The following is a 14,502-nucleotide window of genomic DNA, read 5'->3' on the forward strand; positions in this document are numbered from 1 at the left end:
TTATAGGGTGATCATCTTTTAACAACAGAATGCAGGTTTTATTAAAAAATAAAAACTGTCATTGTCCATCCACTCTCTCCCTACAAAAAGGAAACCACCATGACATATATGGTGGAAAGTTTAAAATGAGAATAAACTGCCAACATGTAAATCAGTATATTTCACTTATCCACATTCTCCTCAAAAAAAAAACTATTGTGACAATTTAAAATGAAACATTAATTATATTAAGAGACCTCAAACTATAGAAAAATGATATTTTAGACTTATAAAGGGTAAAATAGTGAATAGAAATTTCTCTTTATATATTAGTATAGATAAATACTAAAAATAAAATATATAACAAATAATATATATATATATATATTTAATAAATAAATAGTTGATAATAATAACACGTATTTTCTTTAATACTAGATAATGCTTACAAAGGTATTGAATAATAATTAAGGATGGAACAGGTATTGAATAACACATATTCTCTTTAACACTTTCTTAATTAATTTTAAAACTAATAATAATAATTAAGGATGAAACAAGGTATTGAATATTTTTTTCAATAAAATAATTAGAAAAATCCAATTAGTCAAAAAAAAATCTACCTAAAACTATACAGTCTTAATTCTTTGTTAATGAGAATTGATCAAAATAAAATGTTGTAAGATGCAAAACTGAAAAAAATATTTTCTTTAATAGAGAAGTAAAAGAAGAAAATAATGAAGCATTTAGGATATACATTATTTCATGCAACTAGTGAAAATACCATCTAATACCGGGTGATGTGCTAATATCGTTTAAAATTGATCATCAACTCACTAATATGGATATCTGATTTAAAAATAATTTTCAATCTCCCTTATGATAAGTCTTACAATCGCTGTTAACTGAAAATTAGTTTCATAGTCACTATTAAGTAGGTGATTAAATGATTCTCAACAATTTCAAACCATTCATTAAATGCTCATTAGAAATATGATTTTAGAATCTTTGCATGATTACTCCCTACCCCATTAAATTGAAAGATGTAATGATTATATAAATATTTATACATAATCATTATTATTGTGTACTGGCGTTGGTTAATATTACATGGTACTACGTATTTAATTTTTATATGTTTCATTTTTTATAATTAAAATATATTTGTTGTATTCGGTGTATTTTATATTATAATTTTTTTGTGTTTATGATAATGTTTAGTTTAAGGTGAGGGGTGTGATTAATATAATACGTTGGTAGTGGTTAATTAGGATTATATGATTTTTTTTGTAAAAATTAAATAACGTGAAGGATAAAATAGGAAGTGAAAATTACACCATGGTGGAAGTTATACCATATTTTGCTTTTATATATAGTATAAATATTATACATTTTTTATTTGGATTATTTTGTTTGAAAATTTAATAATAATTAAATATAAATGATGAAGGATGAATATGTTTAAAACTCATGCCTACATTCTTTTTCTCACATGCATTTTTCATTAAAAATGCAGATAATTAAGTTAGCAAGATAGTAAATGGTTTGACTTGTAAATAAAATATTTTCAATTTTTTAATTATATGCTTCTTTTTCCTATATAAATGATTTGAATAATTTTATTTCTGAAATCACATGAATGTTTTAGTTACATAGTAGTGTAAAGTTTCACTATATCCCTAAGATCAACGTTCGATTCCTTCCTGGAAAGATAACACTTGGTAGTAAAAAAAACATGAATGTTTTAGTTATAACTAAATCATGCCAAAATTGATATGAATTAAATTAAATTAAATAAATAAAATAAAATTATTGCCTTGTAATAAAGTCTTATATTTAGATCTACAATGTAACTAATATAAAGAATATAATATCTATAGATTATGAATTAGTGATTTATATACAATAATATATCATCTACTATTTCATTTGTTTTTTTTTAAGATAAAGTCTTATCAAATTATTTTCCTTTGTATATAAAAATTTATTTCCGAAATCATGTTTTTTTAGCAAGAAGTCTTATCACATTTGGATTTGTCATAAAAAGAATAACCCTGCTGCATCTTTTACGAAAAGACACTCCCTATATATAGGAGAAACCCATAACATATGAAATATCAATCTTACTCAGTGTTTGATCACTGAGACTTTGCCATCCGTTTTTTTTCTTCTTCCTCCTTCAACTTGAACAATCCAGTGTATTTTAGAAGCCTATCTTTACAATACTATTGTAATTAATATACACCAACGCCAAAGTTCAAAACCATGGGTATTCGAGGCCTCATTTCCTTGGTCTTTCTAATTTCTGGGTTCATTGAATTTGATGTTGTTTATTCCTACACTCGACCACCTCCTCGTAAAACCATCTTCACCCTACATTCCGAAGATGACTCATCCCCACAACAGGTACTAGCCACTTTTATAGAATGTAATTTAAAGTTTTACATTTCTTTGCGTATGAATAATTGATACATAAATTACATGCATTTGCTTATTATTAGTGAATTGGAAAAGATAATCACTATATTGATGATATAGATGTATGGTTTTCTGGGTTCTTATAATTAACTATCTCAGTCATCATCATTAAATCCTGCGGAGAAAACCAATTAATAATAGTTAATGTTGAGGGGAAACCACTGTTTATGTCGGTAAAATTTGGAGGATTCTGATCTGTTCTGATAATTATGAAATATTTAAATGGAGAATAAATTACTTTTACACCATGAAACTACGCAAATCAATTTGGAGGATTTTATTCTGATAATGGTTAAATATTTCAATGAAGAATAAATTATATTCACACCATAAAACTCCATGGACAATCTCTCTGTTTTTTTTACAAATACATAAATCACCACTAATTATATACATCTTTTATTTGTTTTATGTTTTTGGTACTATTAAGTATATTTCATCACCATTTTGGATAATAAATTAATTTTTGCAAGGTTTGTGACTCAACTATTGCTCCCAAAAATCTTTTATGTTTTATTTAGTCACATGTAAAAATAAGAAGAGAAAAATATATATTTTTCTCTAACTCTTTTATATGATAGGGCAGAAAATGACAAGAGAAAGAAATATTCCCCTTGGATAAGAATATCCCTAAAATAAAATAAAAAGGAAAAAAAATATTGTTTTATTATTAATTAAAAATAATGTTATAAATTTTAAAATTTATTATATATATTTATTATAATTTAAAAGAAAATTTTAAAATATTTTTTTTATATCCGAATGAGTTACTACTTACTATACTTCAAATCAACATGTCAAGAAAATAAAATATAACTATATTTTTTTACATTTTATACAAAATCATTATCCCTTCACAATTTCTCATCAAACTAAAGAATTTATGATTGGTACTATAAGAATTTTATTCCACCATCTCTTCTTCTCCTCACAACCGAAGAGATTAAGTTTTTTTTTCACTTCAATCTCTCTTGAACTTTTCTCTTCACTCTAATTCTACTTTGTCAAATGGAGGTTAAACAATACACTGTTAAATGTAATTAAGTTAAACTTTAATGACAGCAATATATTTTTCTCTTAATTGATTAATTATAAATATTAATAATTTATAAATTTACACTTAGAACTTTATTATGAATTCACATTTCTCTTTTATATATTTAAGCAACATCTCATTTTTCTTATAACGAACTAGAATGACTTCCATACAATTTAATGTGTTTGCTTCGTTTTGTACTATGTTTTTCATCCTTTACTAAGGAAATATTAACGAGACAAGTTTTGACACATATTACATTGTTAATTATGACAATTGTCATTTCTCACAACCTAATGATGGAACTTAAATTCAGCTTTAGTTGGACAAAGATACAAAGCCCTTTGATCCATCTACTAGATCCTCAAATATCATATTAGATTAAATGTTAATGGTTCGATTCCTTATAGTGACACTTGTTTGGAGTGATAAATATACAATCTGAAAATTATTAATTACTTATTCATAAGGTGAGAATATATATTTGATTATACCTATGTGTCCTCCGCACAATAAAAAATGTTATTAAATCAAAAAAATAAAAACTAATGTGGATGTGGGTGGACCTTTCAGGTACGTATATATCAAGTGGGTCAAGACAAGATGGGGATATCATGGATCACAGAAAGCTCAACCCCTGCAACAGTTCAATATGGTCTAACTCCTTCGGCTAACAGCAACACTGCCACTGGAGTAACAAATTCATATAGATATCTTCTCTATAAATCTGGAGAAATTCACAATGTAGTAATTGGTCCTCTCAAACCCAATATAGTGTACTACTATCGTTTGGGTAATTCTCCCAAAGGATACTCTTTGAAGACTGCACCCTCTCAATTCCCTATCAAGTTTGCAGTTTCTGGTAAGTACTCAAAAAATTAACTAGTAATACTAGTATTCCATTTCACCATTTTTTTAAGAAATTGTAAAGTGGATGAGTTTTTTTTTATGCAACGTTTAGTTTTATGTTTTCTTTGTAATGCACCATTATTTTATGTTTTCTCTTTAATGTCAAATTTACCCTTCTATTTTTTTCTACTTATTCCAATTTATGGTCATCATTCCATAACACCCCAAAGTTGGCATTCCAATGATACTAAGTGTGTGGTTGCCTAGTATTATTTTAGATGTTCAAATGATAGAATTTCTTGGATACATATGTTTAAGATGAGGTAATTGACATTCTCGATTTTCTGCCTATACATTTAATTAACCAATTAGAAAATTAATAAATAATAAACAATGGTTATCTAGAGAATAAAAATGTACTTCATAAGTAGATTTTATATTAACACTGCCAAATGCAAAAAAGAATTAAGACCACATATTCATTTATGTACTCATCAATTAAAAACTGGTACTTAATTAAAAAAGGAAGTTATAAAAATATAAACTCAATTTTTTTATATTACTTCTTGAAATTTGATTAGTCAGGAATACAAAAATATAATTTTTTTGTGACATGTGATCCTTGTTTTGAAAAAAAGTAGTACATACATTTAGACATATCATGACACACAATTTTGGACCATTTATTTACATATGATTAGTGGAACTAAATTCTAATATTTATTCTTAAAAAAAGTTATAAGATTGATATTATGTACTATGCAGGAGATCTTGGACAGACAGAATGGACTAAATCCACTTTGGATCATATAAACAAGTCAAACTACGACATGATGCTATTACCAGGGGACTTAGCCTATGCCTACTTTTTTCAAAATCTATGGGACTCATTTGGTCGTTTGGTTGATCCATTAGCAAGCCAAAGACCTTGGATGGTGACACAAGGCAACCATGAAGTTGAGAAAATTCCATTGCTTCACAGTGAGCCATTTACAGCTTACAATGCAAGATGGAAAATGCCATATGAAGAGAGTGGATCAGACTCTAACCTCTACTACTCTTTTGATGTGGCTGGTGTTCATGTCATTATGTTAGGATCTTACACTGACTTTGACAGAAACTCTAAGCAGTATAAATGGCTTGAAGGGGACTTGAAGAAGGTGAATAGGAAAAACACTCCTTGGCTTGTGGTACTGGTTCATGCCCCTTGGTATAATTCCAACACTCATCATCAGGGTGAATTTGAATCGGTTGACATGAAGGCTAGCATGGAAGATTTGCTATATCAAGCTCGTGTAGATGTTATTTTTGAAGGACATGTTCATGCCTATGAACGTTTTGTAAGTACTTTCTAAAACTATATTTTTATTGTTACAAGAATTCACTTTATCAACAATATATATTATGAAATTCTTATATCTTTTAAAAGGAAAAAAAATTGTTATATACTTCATTTTTATGGGGAAATATTATACTAGATTGAGTTTTATTTAATCACTTGAAATTCTACTTTAAAAATTATACAAAGCGGAGTGGTGAGTATAATTTTGAAAGAAGAAAAAATTAAATATAATTGAATCAAACTATAATTTCTCATTTTCATGATGCTTCTACCACCTCAGCTATAATATTAAACGAATGGTATTGACAAAATTAGCTGAAAAGCTAAGTGCAAGCTGAGTAGTGAGCAATTAGAAGCTTGTGACTAATAAAATAGTTGTTGAATTGAAGTTATTTGATAAAAAAAATTGATTACTATTTGATAGATGTAATGTACTTCAATGTTCGCGACTTATAAAACAGAAGTTATTTTTTGTTAATTTATCAAATCATAGCTTATGTTTTTTTTTAAAAGACTTCATTATTTCATTATTCTTGTCAGAAGAGTTCAAACACAAAATCCTGTTTAAAGACAGTTTAAAGAATTTCACATATATATCATGCTTTTATTTCATTATGGTCACAAAATCCTGTTTTGAGTTTTAAAATTTAAGTTGATCATAAATGTTTTGTTTTCTCAATTTACAGACTCGGGTTTACAAAGATAAAGGTGATAAGTGTGGTCCTATATATATCAATATTGGAGATGGGGGTAATATCGAAGGCCTCGCCACCAAGTAATTAACATTTTAATTTGAATTGTTTTTTTTAGTATTCTTATTTTTTATGACTGAAACTTACAAAAACTAAGCTAGTTAAGTTCTTCATGATATCAAACCATTTTCTACGGTACGTGCCTACAGGTACATAGAGCCCAAACCTGAGATATCAATATTGAGGGATGCTAACTTTGGACATGGGATGCTAGAGATATTTAATGCAACACATGCACTTTGGAATTGGCATAAGAATGATAATGATGAAGCAATTGTTAGTGACTCTGTTTGGTTGACAAATCTCTCCTTTAAAACTACTTGTAAAGTCTGATATATTATTTATGAAAATAATGTTCTTAGCTGTCCAATTGCATATATATATATATATATAAATAAATAAGAAGGAAGGAATATCATTTTCATAAATATTATTTACAAGCAGGGTCAAAGGAGAGATTTGTCAATTAGACATATTCACTAACAAGTACATAGATCCTAAACTAGAGATATCATTATTCAGGGAGGCTAACTTTGGATATGAGATATTAGAGATGTTTAATGTAATACAAGCCCTTTGGAATTAGCATAAGAATGATAATGATGAAACGGTTGTTAGTGACTTCGTCTGGTTCAAAAATCTCTCCTTAAAAACTACTTAAAGTCTATTATTTATGAGAATAATGTTCCTAATTGCCCAGTTGTGTGTATATATATAGGCAAGATGGTAGTTAAGCGTGTTATTTTCTTTTATTATTGTTGATCATTTCTAAGAAAATAATAATATATATCGATTTTGGTTTAGTTACCAAAATTTTGTTTCCAAATCAATAACTACTTTTATCAGAAAATAAATTTTATAAATTAAATATCAAAGATACAAAAGTAAGGCTCGAAAGATATAATGTGAAGAGAACAAATTACATAACATAGTAAAAGAAGAGAAACCTCACTATTTCTCTAGTTTTGGGTTTTTTATAATTTTTCAATATGTGATCGATCTAAAACTACCTTAGTGTCAGATATTTGGAGTCACCCTTCTGTTTAAATTGCTCTTGGTTGACTTGGACTAGAAGGTATTTGAGCATTAAACATCTCAAAAAACTGCTCTAGTTTGAAAACATATACTTTTCCTTTGCTTTAGTGTTCCTTCTTGTATGCACAAATCTTTAAAAAGAAATTCAAAAACAACGATCATGCAAACTTGACAAGTCTTTTGGCTATGAGTGGTGATATGAAGACGATGATAGAATTTAATTTGTGTTGGAGCTTGTGTAGATGAGTTGGTGTGTTTATGATGAACAGAGAAGTAAACTTGTATTTGGATTTTGATTGATATTGATAGTGGTGAGAGTAATGATGAAAGAGAATGGAATTTGAATCCAATACATTAAGATGAAATACTTTTTATTAAAAAATTATTACTTTATTGGAGTCAACATTTTTATACTCTGGTGTGAATCTTTGGTAAATAAGTTATCGACAAGGTCTTTTTAAACTTGTATTATGGTCTGGTTAAGGCTTTTAAAGAAGAGGATATATAAGGTTAAAAATATGTGTTTTTCATGTCCACTTTTCTTCTTTATCCTATTTTAAATAGTTTTCTAGCATGAGATTCAATTATCAAGTGCATTTTCTAGATTGTGATAAGAACATGCTTATGATTAAGGCGAATATATTTCCATAATGGTTTCTATTTGTGCTAATTCATATTGTAGTTTTCTTTACTCTAACATTTTTTTATATAATTTTTGATTTTTTATACTTTAAGTTAGGAACACACTTTGTATTCTCTAATCGTTCATGAGTGATGTGAAAGAATGTATTATTTTCTTTAATAATTGAATGTTAAGGAAAACGGTTGAAAAATTACCTTCCTCGAGTTATTGACATATTGAAAGTTATTAAAAAAAAACTAATTCCATGATGTCCAGTCTCAAATGGGGTGACTCTGGATATCTCCTTAGTATTTGAGAATTACAAAGAAGCCTTGTGTCATGAATTTTTTTACAAAGATCCATATCATTTTAGGTTTTATATTTGCATCATCCTCCATATTTTTTTAATCAAACATCTTATATTAATGCATAGATAAATTTTATTTGGGTATGACCATTGCATTAGTACGTATTTGTGATATGATAAATTCGTATGACCATTGCATTAGTACGTATTTGTTAAAAATATATGCATTTGAAAGCAAATATTTATGGACGAGTGTTAGAGTGGTTGACCCTGTTCGAAGTCTTCAAATGATGGTAATTTTCAAACTGATCCCCGGTTCAGCTAAGGTAGGAGACTATGTCGTCTCGATCACAAACTGTATGTTCTCTATTTTCTTGAATTTCTTTAGCTTCAATTTTGATTATTTTCAATCGAGTCCAACAATAGTGCTCTTAAAACTATTCTTCAATTGATGAATGCCCTTAGAAATGGGATCACGAATGTATGTAGAACATATATTTTTTATGTATGATGTGCATGAAATGGACAAACTATTATCTATTTGTTTATCAATGTTACATGGATTGAAATGCAACTTATAATTTAAATGATGTATGAAATGCTAATGCTAATATTGAGCTTATACTACTTAAAAATACATAACATGTGTATAGAGATGCACATGATTTATTTTGTAAATGTATGAATGATATGAGCCTCCAATTTGTGAGGCATGTGATGCATGAAATTTAGGAATACATGATATTTTTTTTTTCTTTATTTTTAATGCATGAAACTACTTGAAAATAGGGATGGCAAAAAAATCTGTACCTGTGGGTAAAATCCATACGGTCATGGGTACGGGTCACAAACGGGTAACCGTAGGTTTTAGAAACGGGTTTTTAAAAATATTCGTAGCATATACGGGTGGGTATGGGTATTGTGGTACCCGTGTCCACATGTATCCGTTATTTATGTGATTAATATATTACTTTTAATTACAAAAAAAGTGCACTACCCTAACTTTCCTTGCACTATGTATATTTTTTCCTTTTACTTTGTTTACATTTGTTTTTACCTTGTTTACATATTTTATTGAATTTGGTAGCGAAATATCCTACAAATATCATCACATGTGTAGAAACACATATGTCTTGAAAAGAAAAATAAATATTTTTTGTTAAGGAAATGAAAACGCAAATCACAGAAATATAAAACTCCAATAGATTTAACATTGTTGCAAATGTTCAATCAAAAGGCACAAAAATAATTAAGTTTCATCTCATGTAAAAAATAATAGAAGTTGAAAGTTAGAAATTAATTGATAATATAGCAAAACCCTGGGTGCCCATTATACCCACAGGTACCCAAAAATACTGCGAAAAACCTGCATGCAGGTACCCGTACGAGTACGGACAGATATGAGTAATAATCTCATATTTCAAAACGGGTAGCAGATAATTACTACTAGTGCCCGCCCGTGCCCGTTGCCATTCCTATTTGAAAATGCAATATTAAATGCATAAGATATGGAATGCATTATGGTATGAAATAAGTGAAATGTATGAAATGATTTATAATAATTAATGAAATGGTATGGTGACTGAGAAAATTAGAATGCATGATATATTAATGCATGAAATGCAATGTTTGAATAATCTCTTTATATTTTTGATGAAGGAATGCATAACGATACATTTTTTAAATATATGCATCTGTGAATTAATGAATGCATGCATAAGTCAATAAATGAGGAATTCTTCTTTTTCAATGCATGTATGTGTGAATACGTGAATGGATAAATATGTAGAAGAATATATGAATAATGTAATTTTTTTTTTTTAAAATGCATCTATGCATGAATGAATAGATGAATAAGTAGAATGTATGAGTAACATATTTATAAATGTGTGTATGCATGAATGAGTGGATAGATAGGTAGAAGAGTGTTTGAATAATTGATAAGTGCCAAAATATACCTATTTTATAACACTTTTTATGGCACTTATCTTGGTTAATCATGCTTAAAACCCAACCTATAACTCATTTTTTAAAATATATAATGAATCTAAACCCACCTTGTGTCCAAAGCTACTTCAATATCAGGGACTAAAATAAATACTATCATTGGAATAACATGATAAAGCTAAGTCACAAGCCAACAACCATCAAGAACCTAAGAAATAGCAAATATGCACCAACCTGCTAAACATGGCCAAGCTAGGCCCTAGGTGGGTGTGCAAGGATAAGGTTGTATAGGCTTCAAGAAAAGCTTACCCTCTCATGAATTAACCCAAGCTAGGCGTGTTCACACTTCAACCAAGCTTGAGTTAAGCCACAAGGAAGGTCGACCAAGCGTGACATCACCCATGACTCAAGCAAGTCAAGCTAAGTAGAAGGTGTCACCATGCATACAAGTGTAGAGGCATAGCTTAGGTATTTGAGCTGCTTAGCTTAGCCCACAATATGTTGAATCTAAAATGGCAAGGGCATAGGTAGGCTAAGTTGGTCCATAACTAGCCAGCTGCTTGGCCAAACGAGCTAAGCAACCCAACTTGGCAGATTGTAGGCACTAAGCGCCTTTGAAGGGGGGTTAACGGGTTGAGAAAATCCTATATAAACGACCATTCACCCTTCACTAAATAGCATCCTGTTTCCTCATATCCTCTCTTATATTCAGAATACATTCTTCCCTATTCCATTTCTTCATTTTAAAGTAGCTTAGGTAATTTACTTTCCCCTTAGGAAATTCAGAGGGAATATGAGTTGGAAAAAATATGATCTTGGAACACGTTCTCGGATCAACACTTGGAGTTCAAAACATCCTTTATGGAAGGCTAATCAAATCACGGTTTTGGACTATGGTGTAACATTTCTTACTCTTTGTATTGATTCCGATTTGTGATGTAAGTTATGTGTTTCTGATTTGTGATGTAACATTTCTTACTCTTTGTATTGTTTTCAAGGCTATCAAGCATTAAGGAAGCCAAAATAAAATGTGACATGCTTATTTCCAAAAAGGCTAACTAATAAAGGATAGTATATTAAAGAAGGTTTAAAATCATCTAGCTCTACCCAGGCTCGGGAAGGCTAGTTAAGAAATGGTGTATGGTGGATTGAATCACACTAAAATAAATTGCATAAATTAATCATGTTAATACTAAAAAGTTAAGAAACTTTACATTCATATGTTCCAAATCAGTTATTCTTCTCTTGAATTGTATATATGTAGTTTTACTTTTTCATGCATAAAACTATTCTTCTTAAACAAACCAAAACCAACCAACATATATGCTTTCTTGTTTATGATTTAGAACTAAATTATGTCTTAATTCTCTACAATCTCAATGAATCAACAAAACCCTATACTATACTACAATTGAATCTTAAAAGAGATTTAAGAGTTAATAAAGCAAAAAACTTTATATAAATGTGTTTGTTGAAAAACTTTGAAATCGAAATCAACTTCTCTCAAATTACAAAAAGCCTTTCAACAATAAGTATTTTTTTTCTTTTTAAATGCATGTATATATGAATAAATGAATGAATTAATAAGTAAAATAATGTATGAACAATGTATTTTCATTTTTAAATTCATGTATGCATGTATAAGTCAATGAGTGTTTGATTAATTTACCTTTTATTTATTTTTGAAAGTATATTTGAATGAATGAATGAGTTAATGAATGTTTGAATGATGTATATGCATGAGTGAATTATTGTGTGAAATATTTTTTTTTCTATTTACATGAATGAATGAGTCAATGAATGTTTGATTAGATATCGTTGAATGCATAAGTAATGAATGTTTAAATAATGTATTTTTTCTTTTCGAATGCATGCATGAATGAGTTAAAAAATAAATAAGTATAAGAATGTATGACTAACATATTTCCCTTTTTAAATTCATGAATAGATGAATGATTCTTTAATTATATTTTTTTTTCTTTTGAGATAATGTATGCATGGATAAAGTGTGTGATAATGCAAAATGCATATTTTCTAAAGTAATGGATCCTATCTTTTGATGGTTTAGCCATCACTACAACATATGGAGTGTCATTATGGGTTGACATTTGTCATATAGTTCAAGCTAACATGGGGTGAATATGAATTACCTAGGTTATTTGAAAATTACCCATAGGATGATGGATCCTATTAAGGGTACTTTATTTTGTATACAACTGATGTGCCTATGGTATAGGGAACCAATGTGCCATGATATCCTATACTATTAGGATTTGAGGTGAATGTTGGGTCACTTTATTTAGGTGACATGAGTCTCGGCTTATGGAACAACAATTAATACAATATGTTTCCTAATGTTTGGATTAGGTACACCTACAAAGTTTTTTAATGCATAGAGAAAGATCAACATCCTCAGGTAGAGTTCTAGGGTGTATTGGACTCCTTAATAACCTCTAGACTTCCTATAAGGTTCCCATAATGCAATCCTTCAAAAGAAGGAAAATCCAAATATTATGGGGTTAAAACTAGAGACGTGTTCAAGCTCATAACTCACAATACTCAGTAAAAATGTCAATGATCCACATCACCAAAGACAACAAAAGTCATGACCGGCAAAGCTAGTATCTTTACTATAAAAAATGTATCATTAATACTTGTGTATAGGGCCTGTGTGTGTGTAAAATGCTAGTTTATTGTACATTAATGGGAAGCATATGCACTTAAATAGAATCATTGCCAAATGCTATAAAAATAGAAAATTATTTAATCAAAATAACAATAATAATAATTCATATTTGATTTTTTTCATAAAACATTAACTAAACAATTAAAATGTATAATTAGCCATTCAATTAGAGATTATAGGTCTAACTCTCTTAAAAAGTAGTCCCAATGGAGTCACTGGCTGTCACGCCTGATTTTCGGAAGAATATAGTTTAGAATGTCCACTAAGTTTTTTATGGTAAAAAATGCCAAAAAATGTTTTTAGCCCAAATTCTTGGATCACATTGGACTTTGGATTTGATATCCGAATTCAGGATTCGGTTATAGAGTATGGAATGTAGTAGCATCATATCTGCCCCTACTAAATGGTAACCTCACTAAATTACTTCACTTATTTTTAAACCTTAATTTTTTATCAAATTAATTATTGAAAAAGAACGAAATTTATTTATTTTTGGTTAGGTTTGACAAGATGAGATTATCAGATGAGCAATAAGGAATCAAGACTATGTAGTTCTTTAGTTGAAAAGTGATTGTTGGTTGACTGGGGGGGTGAATTAGTTGTTTAAAAACTATGCTATATTTTCTACAAAATTCAAGAGTTAATAGCAATGGAAAATTTATGCAGAAAATATCAACTAACTTTAAAGGAGTTAAGGGAGAAGAGAGTACTCAGAGAATTTATACTGATTCACCTTCTTGTCCACTGAAGGCTACGTCCAGTACTCTTGCAGCACAAGAGATTTCTTCACTAGATATTAAGAGTAGCAATTACAATTTCTCACCCCGAGATTTTCTTGTACCTTACTCACTCTCTAATACATATATCACTCTTTGGAAAACACCATTTCCAAGTGACTCTATCCCATTTCTTATGACACCCTTTCTTATGACACCCTTATGACATAAAACGCCCTTTCTAAGTGACTCAATCTGATATCTCTTTATATACTTTAGTACTATTTCTAAGAAGGTTTGAATAACTTGAAACAACACTTAAGGCAACTTCAGAAAATATTTTATGAAAGTTATGAACAAGTTGCAAGGAGTGTAGAGCAAGTATTTCAGAAAAGTTTAGATTATGTATGTGAGTTATATTTTATGAATTATGAGTTTCGATGCATTTATGTAGGCTTTCCAATCAGCCATAACACTTCTACGAAAAGGTAGGAATTGATTGGAATGAAACCATTTCATTTGTGGTGAAAGTTGTGTAGTTTGAATATGAAAACTGGTGCAACAACTCTTAGTAATCGATTACACAAACATTTTGTCCAACTGAGTAATTGATTTTCACAGGCTGTAATCGATTACTCACGGGTTGTAATTGATTACCCAATTGTTTTGTCCAACATAGTAATTGTTTACCATGTTGTGTAATCGGTTACTCAAAAGGTATAATCGATCACCCTGGTCAATTTTTGTTGGATA

The 14,502-nt window shown here is 29.1% G+C and overlaps 1 protein-coding gene across 1 annotated transcript; it reads left to right on the forward strand.

The window, feature by feature from the left end:
- Positions 1-2,148: 2,148 nt before the first annotated feature.
- LOC109339241 (probable purple acid phosphatase 20) lies at positions 2,149-6,790 on the forward strand. Its single transcript, XM_019576654.1, has 5 exons — positions 2,149-2,385; positions 4,067-4,355; positions 5,108-5,682; positions 6,371-6,459; positions 6,586-6,790. The coding sequence occupies exons 1-5, from the start codon at positions 2,245-2,247 to the stop codon at positions 6,767-6,769; spliced, it is 1,278 nt and encodes a 425-aa protein (XP_019432199.1). The 5' UTR covers positions 2,149-2,244; the 3' UTR covers positions 6,770-6,790.
- Positions 6,791-14,502: the final 7,712 nt, after the last annotated feature.

The sequence above is a fragment of the Lupinus angustifolius genome, unplaced genomic scaffold (assembly GCF_001865875.1).
Source record: "Lupinus angustifolius cultivar Tanjil unplaced genomic scaffold, LupAngTanjil_v1.0 Scaffold_62_9, whole genome shotgun sequence".
In the NCBI taxonomy this organism is placed as follows: Eukaryota; Viridiplantae; Streptophyta; class Magnoliopsida; order Fabales; family Fabaceae; genus Lupinus; species Lupinus angustifolius.

Excerpts from the sequence above, each read along its gene's own strand:
- LOC109339241 (XM_019576654.1), top strand. The coding sequence starts at position 2,245 with ATGGGTATTCGAGGCCTCATTTCCTTGGTCTTTCTAATTTCTGGGTTC. Across the intron at positions 2,386-4,066 it reads ATGACTCATCCCCACAACAG|GTACGTATATATCAAGTGGG; the intron begins GTACTAGCCACT and ends TGGACCTTTCAG. Across the intron at positions 5,683-6,370 it reads TTCATGCCTATGAACGTTTT|ACTCGGGTTTACAAAGATAA; the intron begins GTAAGTACTTTC and ends CTCAATTTACAG.